General features: G+C 41.6%; 1 protein-coding gene across 2 annotated transcripts in view; it reads left to right on the top strand.

Moving 5' to 3' along the window:
* The window catches only part of LOC140494575 (amyloid-beta A4 precursor protein-binding family A member 1), a 30,749-nt gene extending 13,775 nt beyond the window's left edge, over positions 1-16,974 (top strand). Inside the window, exons 7-10 of one of the 2 annotated variants that reach the window (XM_072593906.1) lie at positions 460-672; positions 3,791-3,910; positions 12,618-12,758; positions 14,774-16,974. In XM_072593906.1, the coding sequence (XP_072450007.1) occupies positions 460-672; positions 3,791-3,910; positions 12,618-12,758; positions 14,774-14,845 (546 nt within the window). In that variant the 3' untranslated portion in view covers positions 14,846-16,974. The remainder of the gene's footprint in view (positions 1-459; positions 673-3,790; positions 3,911-12,617; positions 12,759-14,773) is intronic. The other variant, XM_072593907.1, reaches the window with a different exon arrangement.
* The last annotated feature ends 661 nt before the right edge of the window (positions 16,975-17,635 follow it).

Genomic DNA, 17,635 nt, shown 5'->3' with positions numbered 1-17,635 from the left:
AGTAAGTAAGGAAGAGAAGTAATTACACTTGAATTTTAGAAGATAGTGCCCAAAGATTAATCTTAAAATGTCATTACACTCTGGGACCCTTTGAATGGTGTTCCAGTCTAATGCAGTATCATTCTGGATTTGTGAATCATGACAGTGGAGAAATGGTAGTTGATTTAGAATTAACTTGAGATAAAAGCAGGAAAATTTCTAACAACACCAGTGTGGGTTGGTCATGAGAACTGCTAGTGCCTGTGGGACAGCAACAGAATGCCCTCAAGAAATGAGGGAAGAAATTTGGGAAGATACGAGAGTCTGCTGGTTAAAGATCGTTCCCCATCATGTTTTTTCTCCCCCAAATTCTTCTCAGTTGAGAAATCATGCCAGTTGTTAAAACGTGTGATGATGTTTTTACTGCGCAAATTTCCACTGTGCATGTTAGTGACTAATGCAGTTCTGGTTTCAACGTAGGTCCGAATAGAGAAAGCAAAGGGAGAGATCCTTGGCCTTGTAATTGTGGAGTCAGGGTGGGGCTCCATCCTTCCCACAGTGGTAATAGCCAACCTCATGCACGGTGGGCCAACGGAACGATCAGGAGAGCTGAACATTGGTGATCAAATCATTTCTGTGAATGGCACTAGTTTAGTTGGACTACCGCTCGCTACCTGCCAGGGAATAATCAAGGTACTATATTCCTGCAGCGCCACAGTTTCTGAGCATTACTTCCCTTATTTATCTTGTTGCCTTAAGAAATAGTTTCCCGAGCAGTAATGACTTTTGTTATAAATTGGAGTCAGTTTCTCTGATATAACTTTATGCATTGATATAAGCATCTGAGTGCAACTTCCTTAGAGGCATCAGTTGGATTTCCTGCTGGCTGTGATATTGAGCCACACAAACCAAGTAGGTCTCGGATTCAGTCTAAGCTATAGAGTGATAGTAAATTGCAATTGATCTTAACATTTTTGAACTATGAATGGGCAGCGATCCAAGGACTCATCAAGTGACCACTACTAGGAAATGAAAGTGTGTATGTCAAGTAAAGATAGAATTGTGTTTTAACAGACAGAGATGTCATTCTGTTGAAAAGTGTGGTGCTGGAAAAAGCACAGCAGGTCAGGCAACATCCAAGGAGGAAGAGAGTTGACATTTTGGGCATAAGCCCTTCGTCAGGAATATGGATGGGAAAGGGGCCTTAGACGTAAATGGGAGTTGGGAGTGGAGCTGAAGGGAAGGCAGGTGGGATGGCCAACTTATAATCATGCTTTTAAAAGTTGAATTTAACTTTAAATGTAATGTCTGTAAATACCAGTTTGTTGAAATGTTAAATTCAAACGTGATCTTGCAAAAAAAATGCCATCCCACCTACGTTCCCTCCCACTTATCACTCGTACCCCTTTGCCCTACCGTTCCTGATGAAGGGCTTATGCGCTAAATATTGACTGTCCTGCTCCTCAGATGTTGTCTGACCTGTGTGCTTTTTCCAGTGCCACAATTTTCGAATCTGACTCTCCAGCATCTGCAGTCCTCACTTTCCCCTGGATGACATTCTGTTGTCTAGGCTTGCAGATAAAAACTGTCCAATCATATGTGGTAATGGAAGTGTATTGACATGATGGGATTGTATTGTAAAAATTGGTTTCCTCAGCAGGGATGAAGTCAGAATTGGTCTGACCTTGAGGAGAAAGTAGCAGATTTTTATCAAATGCTTTGGCATTAGCAGCAAAGTACTGGCATGGATAGAGAAATGGCTGACTGGCAGAGGGCAGAGAGCGGGGATAATGGGGCCTTTTTCAGGATGGTAGCTAGTGTTCCACAGAGGTCAGTGTTGTGACCACAGCCATTCATGTGATTGGGATGAAGGAACTGAGGGCATCATTGCAAAGTTTGCAGATGACACAAATATAGGTGGAGGGACAGGTAGTGTTGATGAAGTTGGGGTGGGGGGGGAGGGGGGGAGGGGAGCTGCAGAATGACTTGGACAGGTTAGAAGATGGGCAAAGAAATGGCCACTGTTTAGATGATTGTTGGACAGTGGAAAGGAGAGATGTAGAACTTGGTATTGTTAGTGTATCTGTGGCAGCTAACTCCATATCTTCGGCTGGTGTTACTAATGCCACTCCAAACTATTGGAAGAATATGCTTATGATGTTTACTGGTTTGTTTACTCCTCAGCTACCTGGAAGGCACTTTTAGATGCTAAACCAGACACATTGGGAGCTTAGAGTCAAAATTTGTGGTGCTGGAAAAGCACAGCAGGTGAGACAGCATCCGAGGAGCAGGAGAGTTGATGTTTCAGGCATAAACCCTTCATCAGGAATGTGCACATCATCGGCATGTTCCTGATGAAGGCTTATGCCCAAAATGTCGACTCTTCTGCTCCTCACGTGCTGCCTGACATGCTGCGTTTTTCCAGCACCACACATTTTGACTCTGAGCTCCAGCATCTGTAAGTCCTCACTTTCTCCTATACATTAGGAGCTTAGCTCCCTACGCAGTTGGGGGTGCTACAATTTTCCTGTGTGTTCTGATATTGGGAGAGAAAAATCGAACAGGCATCCAATACAGTATCTGGATAAGTGTGTGCGTCTGGCATTCGGACAACAACAGGAAATTAAAACACAAAATGCTGAAAATTCTCAGGAGATCATACAGAATCTGCGGAGGAGAAACAATGTTAAAGATTTTCTCTCCGTAAATCTTGTTTGACCTTCAGAGTGTTTTCCATTTTTGTTTCAAATTTGAAACATCTGCAGTATTCTGCTTTTGTATTCCTGATTAGATATGGTTTAGCGGTTGTGCTCCCAATGGTGAGAGAGAAGCTGCTATCCAGTTTTCAGCACAGGGAGAGTGGGTTGCTGCATCCATGAGGTTTCCCCTTTGCCAAGCAATGAAAAACAATTAAATGTGTAAGTTATTAAGCAAATGGATAATAGCTGCTACTTAGTACAATAGATTCATAAAGTGGTTACAGCACAAAAGGCAGCTATTAATTTCACTTTTGTATGCTTTCCATATGGTCCTGCTCATTTTCTTTCTGAGTACTTAGGCAAGAGCCGTTTCAAATCCCCACTGATGCCTGAGAACCACACTTTCAATTCAGTCTGCATCTAATCACTAATAGTGTATAAAAGGTTTTGTTTTCATATCTTGCCATTGACTCATCTGTCAGTCACCTTTGAAATGTCCTCTGGTTCTTACCAGCCTGCCATAAGAACAGTAATTACTTTGTCTAGGTCCCTCAATTTTGAACACAATTAACAAATGTCCTGTCAACCTTCTGCATGGACAACACCTAGCTCCTCTCATTCTATTCACATCACTGAAGTTCTTCATCCCTGGAGCATTTCATGTGAATCTTTTTTAGTCACTTTTTAAAGCCTGATGAATGCAAGATGAAACACTTCAAAATTGTGCCTCTTTTTAACGAGGTTTGATCTCTTTTAATACCTCACATCCTTCCCAAAAGCAGTGCTCAGTATTTAAGGTTAAGTAATTAAGATTGAAGTAGAGTTTTGTGAAAGTTCATTGCAACTTGTTTTTTTATTCTGTCTCTCTCTCTCACGTTTAAAAGATTTTGTATCACCAAGGTTAAACTGACTGGGCTGCAGTTGCTAGATTTATCTTTGCATCCTTTTATGAAGCAGAGTGTTGTTTTTTCAATGTGACTGTCTGTTAAGATAAGGAATGGTGAGTGACGCTGACCATACTTTGCACGGTTTTTGTAGTGATCTTACTGCCAGTTAAACACTTAGGTTTTACACCAGATCTTTATCTGACATTTAACATATTGCTTTTAAAGGACTTGAAATACCAGTCTGAAGTGACACTCAACATTGTACGTTGTCCTCCAGTCACCACAGCAATTATTAAACGACCAGATCAAAAACACCAGCTTGGATTTAGTGTACAGGATGGCATTGTAAGTAAAATATAGAGTCATAGAGATGTATAGTATGGAAACAGACCCTTCGGTCCAACCCGTACATGCCAGATATCCCAACCCAATCTAGTCCCACCTGCCAGCACCCGGCCCATATCCCTCCAAACCCTTCCTATTCATATACCCATAATGAACCATATTTTTGTAAACGTTTTTATTGAAATGAAAAAGGTTTTTGGGTTTTTTTTTACAAAATTACAAAACTAATATAAAATAGTGTAACTACTTTACAACATAGTAACAGCAGTGATATAAATTAAGAAAACTAACTGCTAATCTACTCTACAGACTACCAAAACACAAAGTAAGATATAAGAAAGAAGACTTTATAAAGCTACTGTATAGTACATAACTAACAAAGTAAGTAAATAAATAAGCATTCAAAATAAAATTATATCAAATCATAACAAGACCCATATTTATATGGGATTCTTCCTCCCAGGGGCCCCCGAACCAACCAACATCATCCTCATGGCTAAACAAAGGCCCTAGACAGTATGGCCGATACATCTGTATTGATGTAACTCAAGAAGGGCCACCATGTTCTGTAAAACAATTCCATTTTCTGGTGCACCATATTCGTAAGGAAGGTCAGGGGAATATGTTCCATAACTATCCTATGCCAATTCGAAAGTCCTGGGGGACTTTCTGATACCAAGCTTGCTAAAATGTTTTTCCTCGCACAAAAGGAGAGGATAGTAAACCGTTTCTTCCCATACGCATCTAGAGAAGGAAGATTTGGAAAACCCACAAGGAGAGACACTGGGTTCAACCCAATCTCCGTTCCCAAACTCTTTGCCAAGGCATTCGCTACACTGTCCCAGTATCTACGAATCTTACGGCATGTCCACAAACAATGAGTGAGAGTACCAACTTCTCTTTTACATTTGGGGCACATTGGGGATGCTCCTGCCTTGAACTTTGCAAGCCGCTCTGGTGTCATATGGGCCCTATGACATATCTTTAATTGAATAACCTGAGTTCCATTACAGATATCCTGGCATTTTCCCAGATATCCTGGCATTTTCCCGGATATCCTCCCACATCTCTAAGGCGATTTCCAACCCTAATTCTTGAGTCCAGGTTTTATATTGCTATTCCATGTCTTTTGATACCTTATTACCTAGCGAGTGATAGACAATAGGTGCAGGAGTAGGCCATTCAGCCCTTCGAGCCTGCACCGCCATTCAATATGATCATGGCCGATCATTCCTAATCAGTATCCTCTTCCTGCCTTATCTCCATAACCCTTGATTCCACTATCTTTGAGAGCTGTATCCAACTCTTTCTTAAATGAATCCAGAGACTAGGCCTCCATTGCCCTCTGGGGCAGAGCATTCCACACAGCCACCACTCTCGGGGTGAAGATGTTTCTCCTCATCTCTGTCCTAAATGGTCTACCCCGTATTTTTAAGCTGCATCCTCTGGTTCGGCACTCACCCATCAGCGGAAACATGTTTCCTGCTCCCAGAGTGTCCAATCCTTTTATAATCTTATATGTCTCAATCAGATCCCCTCTCAGTCTTCTAAACTCAAGGGTATACAAGCCCAGTCGCTTCAGTCTTTCAGTGTAAGGTAATCCCGCCATTCCAGGAATTGACCTCGTGAACCTACGCTGTACTCCCTCAATAGCCAGAATGTCTTTCCTCAAATTTGGAGACCAGAACTGCACACAATACTCCAGGTGTTGTCTCACCAGGGCCCTGTACAGCTGCAGAAGCACCTCTTTGCTTCTATACTCAATCCCTCTTGTTATGAAGGCCAGCATGCAATTAGCCTTCTTCACTACCTGCTGTACCTGCATGCTTGCCTTCATTGACTGGTGTAAAGAACACCCAGATCTCTCTGTACTGCCCCTTTACCTAAATTGATTCCATTGAGGTCGTAATCTGCCTTCCTGTTCTTGCCACCAAAGTGGATAACCATACATTTATCCACATCTGACCACTCACCTAACTTGTCCAGGTCACCCTGTAATCTCCTAACATCCTCCTCACATTTCACCCTGCCACCCAGCTTTGTATCATCAGCAAATTTGCTAATGTTATTGCTGATACCATCTTCTATACCATAAACATATATTGTAAAATGCTGCGGTCCCAGCACGGATCCCTGCGTACCCCACTGGTCACTGCCTGCCATTCCGAAATGGAGCCGTTTATCACTACCCTTTGTTTCCTATCAGCCAACCAGTTTTCAATCCAATCTAGTACTTTGCCCTCAATACCATGCGCCCTAATTTTACTCACTAACCTCCTGTGTGGGACTTTATCAAAAGCTTTCTGAAAGTCCAGGTACACTACATCTACTGGATCTCCCTGGTCCATCTTCAGAGTTACATCCTCAAAAAATTCCAGAAAATTAGTCAAGCATGATCTCCCCTTCATAAATCCATGCTGACTCTGTCCTATCCTGTTACTACTATCCAGATGTGCCGTAGTTTCATCCTTTATAATAGACTCCAGCATCTTTCCCACCACTGAGGTCAGACTAACTGGTCTATAATTTCCTGCTTTCTCTCTCCCACCTTTCTTGAAAAGTGATATAACATTAGCCACCCTCCAATCCTCCGGAACCGACCCCGAATCTATCGAACTCTGGAATATAATCACCAACGCATCTACGATTTCCCGAGCCACCACCTTCAGTACCCTGGGATGTAGACCATCAGGCCCTGGAGACTTATCAACCTTCAGACCTAACAGTCTCTCCAACACCAAATCCTGGCAAATATAAATTCCCTTAAATTCAGGTCCTTCAGCCACTGTTACCTCAGGGAGATTGCTTGTGTCTTCCCCAGTGAACACAGATCTAAAATACCCATTTAATTCTTCTGCCATTTCTTTGTTCCCCGTAGTATATTCCCCCTGTTTCTGTCTCCAATGGCTCAATTTTAGTCCTAACCATTTTTTTGCCTTGCACATACCTAAAAAAAGCTTTTACTATCCTCCTTTATATTATTGGCCAGTTTACCTTCGTACCTCATTTTCCCTCTGTGTATTTCCTTCTTAGTAATCCTCTGTTGCTTCCTGGTCCTCAGTTTTCCCATTTATCTTTGCTATGTTATACTTTTTCTCTTTTAACTTTATGTTTCTTAACTTCCCTCGTCAGCCACGGCCGCCCATGCCTCCTCCTGGGATCTTTCTTCCTTTTAGGAATGAACTGATCCTGCAACTTCTGCGTTATACACAGAAATATCCGTCATTGTTCCTCCACGGTCCTCCCTGCTAAGGTATTGCACCATTGAACTTTGGCCAGCTCCTCCCTCATAGCTCCATAGTTCCCTTTATTCAACAGAAGTACCATCACTTCCGACTTTACCCTCTCCCTCTCAAATTGCAGATTGATGCTTAATGTATTATGGTCACTACTTCCCAATGGCTCCTTCACTTCAAGGTCTCTGACCAATTCTGGTTCGTTACACAATACGAGATCTAGAATTGCCTTCTCCCTGGTCGTCTCCAGCACCAGCTGCTCTAAGAATCCATCTCTGAGGCACTCCACAAAGTCTCTTTAAGGTCCAATACCATCCTGATTCTCCCAGTCTACCTGCATGTTAAAATCCCCCATAACAACTGTAGTAACATCTTTGCGACAGGCCAATTTCAGCTCCTGATTCAACTTGCATCCGACATCCAGACTACTGTTTGGGGGCCTGTAGATGACTCCCAAGAGGGTCTTTTTACCCTTAGTATTTCGCAGCTCTATCCACACTGACTCTACTTCCCGTGACTCTAGGTCCCCCCGTGCAAGGGACTGAATATCCTCCCTTACCAACAAAGCCCCCCCCCCTGCTCGTCAGTCTGTCCTTACGATAGCACGTGTAGCCTTAAATATTCATTTCCCAGGCCCTGTCCACTTGAAGCCACGTCTCAGTTATCTACACAATATCGTTTCTGCCAATTTCCAAAAGAGCCTCAAGCTCATCCATCTTATGTCTAATGCTTTGTCTATTCATGTATAGTATTTTTAATTTGTTACTGCTCTCACCCTTCCCATCAACCCCTATTTCACTCAACCTTACAGCATGATCTCTTTCTGAGTTTTCTGCCTCATTGACACAATTGTCTTTCTTGACTTCCCTTGTTCTAACTTTCCCTTCAATTTCCTTTTTAAACATCCAGTTTGTCCCCTCCCCCTCCCCCCCGCTACTTAGTTTAAATGTAGCTGTGTTGCAGTAGAAAACCTGCCTGCCAAAATGCTGGTCCCTAACCTATTAAGGTGCAAACCGTCTCTCTTGTAGAATTTATGCTTACCACAAAATATACCCCAGTGATTCAAGAACTTAAATCCTTGCTTCCTGCACCTGTTCCCAAACCACACGTTCAAGTCCATTATCTCCCTGTTTCTGGCCACACCAGCCCGAGGAACTGGAATCAAACTGGAGATAACCACCTTGGACGTCCTGCTTTTCAGCTTCTTCCTAGTTCTCCGAAGTCCCACTGTAGTATGTTCCTCCTCTTCTTCCCGACATCATTTGTGCCGACATGTACTACCATCTCTGGCTCTTCACCCTCGTCCTTGAGGATTTCCTGCACTTTGCCCGCGAGGTCTTTCACCCTGGCACCAGGAAGGCAACACACCATCCTTAAATCCCGTCTGCTGCCACAAAACCCCCGGTCAGTTCCTCTCACGATGGAGTCCCCTATTACCATGGCTCTGTGCGATGTCCGACTCTTCCGCTCTGCCTCTGCGCCAACTTTTGATTGACAGACCTGGCCGCCTTGCGAACTGGTCGTGTCATCAGTCTCTACTGTTTCCAAAAGCTTCAACTTGTTCCTGACAGGTACTTCTCCCGGGGTCTCTTGCACCTGTCTCCTCTCTGCCTTCCTCATCGTCTTCTCTCTTCTGCTCTCTTCTGGCATGATTTGTGTAATAACCTCGCTGAAGGTCTTGTCCAGAAAGATCTCGTCCTCTCGGATGAGCATAAGGTCCTCGAGTTCTTTCATCAGCGCTGCAATATGCTCGGTCAATAGCTGAATGTGAACACACTTTCCACACATATACGAGCCAGACACACCAGAGTCGTTGACCTCCCACATCAAGCACATAGCTGGGCAGTCATGTCTTCACCCTCTTCGACTGTGGCGTAATCACTTCACTCAACCTCCTTGTCAAAGACTCCTGAGCTGAAGCCTCACTCTTTGATCCAAACTTCAAAAAAAAAAGACCCTCTTTTTGTGGCAAGTCTGTGGACTCTTAATTTAGGTTAGGGACTCTTAATTTAGGGAGTACTGATCGAGGGTAAATCCATTGGCACTCTCCTTTCCATATCTGATTTGTAAGGATTAGTCATCAATGTGGTCTTTTTTTGTACAAAGTCTCGTACTTGAAAATATCGAAAGAGATCCTTGCTAGGCAACCCAAACTTCTGATGCACCTATTCAAAGGACATCATGACTTCCCCATTGAACAGATCTCCCAAGCAGGAATTTATAAATCCAGCATCTGGACTCCCAAATTATAAATCCAGCATCTGTCAAGCCGGGCTGAAATCCCAACGTTCCCACTATCGGAGTAAAAGGGGAGATTTTTTGTAAATTGCCCCCATCTTGTCGTATCATCCTCCAAGCTTTGATTGTGTTTAGTACAATCGTGTTTTTACAGTGATCTGTGACAATTCTCATCTTATCCATAAATAACAGATTGATGAAGGGGCAATTTGCTTGGGAAGCCTTGATATCCAGCAAAATTGATTGTGGTTCACAAGAGACCCAGTCAGCCGCATATGATAGCAGGGAACTCAGTTGGTACTTCCTAAAATCCAGAAAATCTAGACCTCCCCTTACTTGTGGGAGCTGTAATTTATCTAATTTAATAAGGGGCTGGCTATGACTCCAAATAAAAGAACCAAGACAACCATAAAGCTTACGCAGCACCTGTCTCAGCAACATCAGAGGAAGCATTGTCATGGGGTATAATAGGCGAGGGAGAACATTCATCTTGACCAAAGCCATTCTTCCTAGCCAGGATATCGGGAGGACGTCCTACCTGATTTTCTCTAATAAACGTGTATAATTAGCTTTATATAGCTGATCAAATACCAGAGTAATAAATATACCTAAATAGAGAGAACCTCCCAGTGACCACTGAAAGGGGAAGTGGGAACCATCCACAAAGTTGAATATGCTGGCAAGACCTCCTAGTGGCATGGCCTCTGATTTCATAAAATTAATATTGTACCCTGAAAACACATCAGATGAATTAAGTGGGGCACAGATGTCAATGGATCATTTAAGAAAAGAAGGATGTCATCCACATAAAGAGTAATTTTATGTTTGCCCGATCCTACCTCCGGGGCCGTTATATTGGGGTCAGTTCGGATAGCTTCCGCCAGCGGTTCAATCACTAGTGTGAATAGTAGTGTCGAGAAGGCTTCCTTGACGGCAACTTTTGCCAACACTGAAGCTATCCGATCTTATGCCATTGGTAATCACCGCTGCTTTCGGGTTGTTATACAACACTGCGACCCATTTGGTAAAAACCTCTCAAATACCAAACTGCTCCTTAGTATAAAAAAGGTATGGCCATTCCATAATGAACCATTTTCACGCAAATTTTAACTATTAACCCCGAAGGAATTTCTAGCTTCTCAGGCTCTGCCATTTTGTAGAACAGGTTATTCGCACAGTTGAGAGAAATGAACACTAATAATTCAGCATTTCCTCATGCTGGGTATCAAAGGAAGGAAAATAATTTGAACTTTTAAACATTTTGTTTAACTTGTTTAATTTCCATTCTCACTTTTAATTGTTGTTTCCTGTTGGTAGAGTATTGATAGATAGTTGATGGAGATCCAGTGTTGATAGAGCAGGGGGCAACAAATTGTGTCCTCCAGCCGATAACTTGGCACCATCAGGAGCACTGGCCATTGTGCTGCTGGCAGCTTCACCATGGTTCGATGGGATAATTTGTATGCAGTACGGAAAGTGTTGTGATTGATATTCATTTTGAGTCAAACCTAAATGAATATGATATTAAGCTTAGAATTCACCTACATTTCTGAGGGAAGTTAAATAGCAATTTCCTTTCTGTCTGTTACACTAATAATATAGGATATCTAATTATTAAGTAAATTAGGATTTCTGTTAATGTTTAGTTATATTGATAAAGATAACATCTTATTGACTTTTCTGAGACCATGCTAAATGGAAATTTGCCTGTTTCCTGTATTGCAACAATGACTGTAATCAAAGTAAGCAATTGGCTGTTTTGCAGTATGATCAGTTGAAGCTTTTCACTATTTTAGTCTTTTGTTCATTGTGGAGTACAAGTGACAATCAATCATCATTCATTCACATGATCATGGAAGGTGCTATGTAAATTTTGATTCTTTTAAAGGGATAGCATTGTGAATAGGTCATAGTTGCAGCATGTTTATCAATCCCTTTGTCAGTCCTGGCAAGTTCCCTTTTTTCAAAAATAGTGTGTATCTCCAGTGCAGGAGATAAGTCACCGCCATTTAAAGTGGTCACTATAACTCAGCTCTACCTGGACCATTATACATTTGATGGCACATCATTAATGTAGTGGAAAAGCTTTTCAAAACGTTGCAAGCTACGCATTGCCTTTGCTGTACTGTAAGGCTTCTGTGTCTGAAAAGCTGGTGGCCTTTGATGTTAATGTTTCACTGTAAAGTATGGTCAGATACATTTCAATAGAGTTTACAGCAGTTTTCTGCCAGAAGATTTCGTTTTGTCAGTTATTTTCGAACAGGTTGCTAATTAGTCTTGAATCAGGAGCAGTTTTGTGCAGATAATCTATGCCCATTAGGAGTTACTTGACACTGTCTAAGCTATCTTCATTTTAGACCACTAGGTCAAGCATTGTGCACTGTTGTCATTGGATACTACCACTTTAGAGGTCTGATGAGTGTTCGGAGTGAGTTACAGGGACTATAATCTAACCTAGAAATTGAGATTTGTGCTGACGTCATCTGAACCTGTCAGTCAATTCCGTCTTAAACTTACTCCTGAGCAACTGGTTTTACAAAATCCTCATTTACTTAAAATTTCTCCCATTTGCTGAGTTGTTCACCTGTGGTGTGTGGTGTGTGAGCTTCTTGAAATTCCCATCTGAGATCTGCAGTAACCCCTTATATATACTGTACAAGTTCACTCCAGCCAAGTGTTCCTTCCTCATGCTGACTGCAGCAGAGTGAGTCCATTTTCATTCTGTTGCTTCCGGAAGTTCAGACATTAACCAATATGATTCAAGATCATCTTGTGGCTTTTTGATTGGACAGTCAAAACTTTTGAAAAACCTTTCAGAGATGACCCAGAGGGATGAGAAAAATTATTTTAAAATTTATTTTTAAAAAATTAGAGTCATAGAATGTTTACAGAGCAGTAACAGGCCATTTGCCCATCAAGTCAATGCTGGCTCTGTGCAAGAATCTTTGGCCCAGAGCCACTCCCCTGCCTTCTCCCTGAAGTGCTGCAAATGTTTGCTCATCAGGCAATGGTTCAGTTTTCTGATAAGCTCATAATACAAATTAAAAGAAAAACTCAAACTCTTTTAATAAAAAGGGAAAGGAGAATTTAAGGGAAAGGCCAACAAGGTGAGCAGACTTAATATTGTTTTTTTATTTTAAAGGCACTAAGATTGGCCTTGATGTAAAATCAGCAGCAGGTCAATAACCGAACACGTCAATGTTGCTAAATGTTCTGTCGGCTTCTTGATTCAGATCTACAGCCTCATGAGAGGTGGAATTGCAGAGCGAGGTGGGATCCGAGTAGGACACCGCATCATTGAAATAAACGGACAAAGTGTTGTTGCAACTCCACATGATAAGATTGTGCAAAGACTTTCAAATGCCATTGGTGAGGTAAGTGGCAAAAGTACAGAGCAGATATTAAAAGGATTGTATAATCTCTGTTTGTTGAGAAGCACCCTGTATTGATGGCTAGCTATGTGACTTCATGCTCACTGTGACCTTGAGTCAGTTTTAGGATCGCTACAGTTATCATTGACCTGTCTTGGTTAGGAAGGTCAAAACATTAGTTGGTTGTCATGCTCATGATCTGGGTGGATATTGCTTTAGGACAAAATTAATTAAGGCTGTGATTTCCCTTCCACTGTTAAATAACAGGGGTGGCACCGTGGCTCATTGGTTAGCACTGCTGCCTCACAGCACCAGGGACCTGATTCAGTTCCAGCCTCGGGCAACTGTCTGTGTGGAGTTTGCACATTCTCCCCATGTCTGCGTGGGTTTCCTCCAAGTGCTCCGATTTTCTCCCACGCTACAAAGATGTGCAGGTTAGGTGAATTGACTGTGCTAAAATTGCCCATAGTGTTCAGGGATGTAAAGGTTTAGGTGCATGAGTCAGGGGTAAATGAAGGGGAATGGGTCTGGGTGGGATACTCTTCGGGAGGGTTGGTTTGAGTTTGTTGGGCTGAGGGGCCTGTTTCTACACGGTAGGGAATCTAATTCAAATAAACTGCCACTAGGGAGAAACCATAGAGAGTTGCTGAGGCACACAAAAGTGTGTCATAGAAAGAAACTACAAATTGAAGAACGTCATGGAACCCGAATTCCAAATAAATTAATAAATAAGTCATCGTTAACTTGTAATTACTTCTGTTGGTTCCCTACAAAAACAGATCAGAGAAATTTGTGTTGTATTTGTATTTCTGCATTCCTGTGTCAAAAGTGTTGCTGTGCCAAACTTCTATGACAATTGTTTAAGATCGCTCAATTATGCACCAGTATTCACTCCAGGAATCCTCTTATGGTGGATAATTGCACTTCGCTAATTTGGTTTCCATGTAACTAGTATTTTGCAATTTACCTATCCATATTTTTAAAATATTTTAGTCTTCCTTTCAAAGTATATACCCAAAGCCAGTATGTTAGAAAATCAAACTTCTGCTAGGGGATGGTTTGGGCAATTTGTCATTTTCCCTACTGACCACTGGGTTCTTGCTCAAAGTAGCATGATGCATTAATGAGCTTGGGCAGTGAGTGTCAGGAATTAGCCATCTGCAGGGAAGTGTCATCCTCAAATCTGTTTCTAATCAGGTACTGATATATTTTCATTCTCTGAAAGGAATGTTGGAATGGGTGGATTGCCTTATGAGAAAGGCCTGTCTAGCATCCTCTGGAATTTAGAAGAGTCAGAAGTGATTGAATTGAAACGTGACTTGGAGGTGTCAGTGTTGGACTGGGGTGGACAAAATTAAAAATCACTCAACACCAGGCTACAGTCCAAAAAGTTTATTTGGAAGCACTAGTTTTCAGAGCGTTGCTCCTTCATCAAGTGGTTGTGGTGTAAGACTTGACCAGGTAGATTTTGAATGAATATTTCCTCTTGTGAGAGAATCTAGAGCCAGGGATCATCATTTAAAAATGGAGATTAGGAAACAATTTTTATCTGGGCATTGAGAATCTTTGGAGCTCCCTTCTTCCTCAAAAAGCAGTTGATGCTGAATCGTTACATTTTTGTTAAGGCAGAAGGAGATAGATTCTTGATTACCAACAGAATAAATATCCATTGGGAATGTGCAGAAATGTAGAATTGAGATTAAAATCAGACCAGTCATGATCTTGTTGAAGGGCAGAGCAGGCTCGAAGGACTGAGTGGCCTACTCACATTCGTATGTTTGTTTTGAGTCATAGTTTAGGTGCTGTTAAGCACAATCAATCTGGTTCTACACCCTCCAACCTTATCCCTAATCAAGGGTTCTAAGGGCAATTGGACAATTCTAAAAGCAGAGATCAAACCTGGGCCCTCAACTCTGAGGCTCAATACTGCCTGAAACAAGGCTTGTGTTTGCATGAAGACAAGAGATTTAGAAATGATGTGGATATTTATACTGTAATAACTGTTTCTTCTTGTCTAGATACACATAAAGACAATGCCAGCTGCAACATACCGGCTGCTAACAGGACAGGAGCAACCGATATACATATAACAAAAGGGACATCACTCCTGACTAGCTCAAACATTTCAGGATGTACAGCTTCTACATTAACAAGACTTGGTTTGCTGTGCCGTGATAGTATTATACTCCATTCTCAATTTACATGTTCCAGAGATGACTTAATACAACTGTACTACTCTGCACTAAACTGGGAGCTAAGATCTGTAGCGGGACCCTAAGCCGAGATGTTAGAAGAAGAAATAAGTTAGCTTCTCGGACAGGAAGGTCTGTAAGCTGCAATACCAGCAGTGCTGCCACTGAGATGCAGTGCAACAATATGTGTTTCAAAGAACTTGTACCAAGCTTCTGCCATAACACCAGCATGAACTAATTATTACATGGCATCTATAAGCACCTCTACTTATTTAAGTGGAAACGCACATTGATTAATTTTATCATTGCTAAGGAGAAGGACTTAACTATTTTAACTAACTGATTTATTTAAAAATGCATAAGTTAAGGGAAAGCTTGTAATACACAAACCAGTGTGCCAAGTTTTTGTTTAAACACACTTGGAATAATATATATTGGCATTCAGAGACTATGGAGGTATGTGTGACCCAGTCTTGTGTGATTGGCGCCTTTCAATCTGCATGAATTCCTAAGATAAAGGCTTTGGATTCAGTTTACATTCTTGAGTTTTGCTCTGGGTATGCACATTTCAGTGACAACCTTGGTCTAGACCTTCAAAGGTTCAAGGCACAACTCTCGGTGCTAAAATTAGTGTCTCTAAACAAGAAATCAAAATCTCAGCCTACTGTTCCTGGTCACTATCCAGGGATTTTTTGCTGGAAAGTGTACACTTGGCTGATGGATGCATTTTTTTTTGAAGTTTTTGAAGGGCTGCTTGCACTTGTGGAATTGCACTCATAACCAGGTTAAGTGCCCATCACCTTGCATCCCAGCAAGGATCAGCAGCACCCATGGGACCACACCTCACCAGTATATAGTGCAGTTTAGATTTGTACACTTAAAAGAGCTTTCTTTGAGTTCACATTTTATTCACATACGCCCAGGAGTTTAAGTGTAACGAAATTCAAAAACAACTTTACTGAGTCTAGTACAGAGGAAGAATTTGGCAATCAGAAACTTTATAAAATGAACGAATCCAGTTGGTGTTCAGTGACTCCCACTGGAGTGTTGGTGGACATTAGGGTTTGGTGTGGATGTAATGCATTACTCAGTAGACTAGACCACCTGCTCTTACTGTCTAGGTTCACATTGAAGGATGACCATGTGTTTAATGGCCAGTGGGATGTGTGGAATTAATGCCTTTGGAAGTTACCCCTGTATCAGTTATTCAATAGGAGAGTGATGAAAGGTAGTGCTGGTTGGCGAGGGTTGGAATTAAGTGCTTTGAAAAGATTCTGAGAATATCTCATTTGGGAATATTTACCTTTCGTGCCTTGGAAAGTGACATGGCATTTGTTCAGGTATTTGACATGCTTAGGTTGCTTATTAAGAGCTATAAACTGACGCAAATTAATATAGCAAAGTTTGTAGCGTTTCGTAATTCACAGGAGCTTATTATTTTTTGTTGAGGAAACAAAATGTGGCTTCAGTGGTAATGCACATGATCTGCTACTGATCCCCAGTTTAGCATTGGTCTGTGCTGAATTAGTTGGTCTCAGCTGAGACTGTTGGCAGCAGAGTGGGATTGAGGGAAATTCCCCCACTGTCAGGTTCATGCACCTAGTCAGTATAATTTTCCTGCTGGACTATATGTTGGTTTGGGTTGAGAGTTGGATATTTTGCCTGTTGCTCCCTGTGTGAGATTCATAGACATGTGGAATTCTAGTCCGAAAGGAATCAGGGTTTTCAAGCAAGAGAGAGGAAACTTGAAGGCTGGGAAATACTTATTACATCAAAACTATTGAACTGTAACCTTGTATTATATTAATTATATTTGAATTGAGTGGTATTTAACATACACCTGTAAGCTGCCTTTCTGTTTGTGGGTCTGCCCAGAATTCTTCCAAAGGAATGTGTGATATTGTGATATTTGAAATGAAAATGAGAGAATGAGCGAATTGTTCAGAGTTTTGAATAATTTTATCATAGTGCTTCCTCCATGTGGTGCTTATTTACATTTTTCATTGCAATAAAGAATTATTATGGCATGACTGCATTTCTTCCTTTTAAAAAAAAAGGGGCTGGCTCTGGCTTCTATATGAGGTTTTCGGGTTAGTTAAATTCTAGCAATTGCTATAAAATTGCAAATATTTCATCTGAAAGAGCTTTCAGCTGTGTAACTCCATTCTTCCAGAACACTAACCAGACTACATTGTAATTCAAAGCATTACCTATTCTCTAAGCAGAGCCAGTATCCTTCTGGGTAGTCTGCTGATCTTGATGCAAGTAATTATTTTCTGACATCAGTCTTAGATTAGGCCATCTGTACTTTAAAGCTGTGTCTACATAAAAGTGTTCACAATTTAACTGAAAGTAATTGAATGATGTCTTGGAGAGGGTGCAGAATATTCTCAAAGGGGAGAGGGACTGGAAGGAGATTGTTATACATGTGGGTACCAAAAACATTGGACGAGGTTCTGAAGAGAAAATATAGAAAGTTTGGCAAGAGGTTAAAAAGTAGGTCCTCGAGGGTAGTAATATCTGAATTACTCCCAGTGCCAGGTGCTCATGAAAGTAGGAATCGAGCAGATGAATGGGTGGCTGAGGAGCTGGTGAAGGGGATAGGGATTTGCATTTTTGGATCATTGGAATCTCTTCTGGAGTAGAAGTGACCTGTATAAGAAGGCCGGTTTGCACCCGCATTGGAAA

This window comes from Chiloscyllium punctatum, chromosome 24 (genome assembly GCF_047496795.1).
Source record: "Chiloscyllium punctatum isolate Juve2018m chromosome 24, sChiPun1.3, whole genome shotgun sequence".
Classification (NCBI taxonomy): Eukaryota; Metazoa; Chordata; class Chondrichthyes; order Orectolobiformes; family Hemiscylliidae; genus Chiloscyllium; species Chiloscyllium punctatum.
This window is presented reverse-complemented; position numbering and strand designations above follow the sequence as displayed.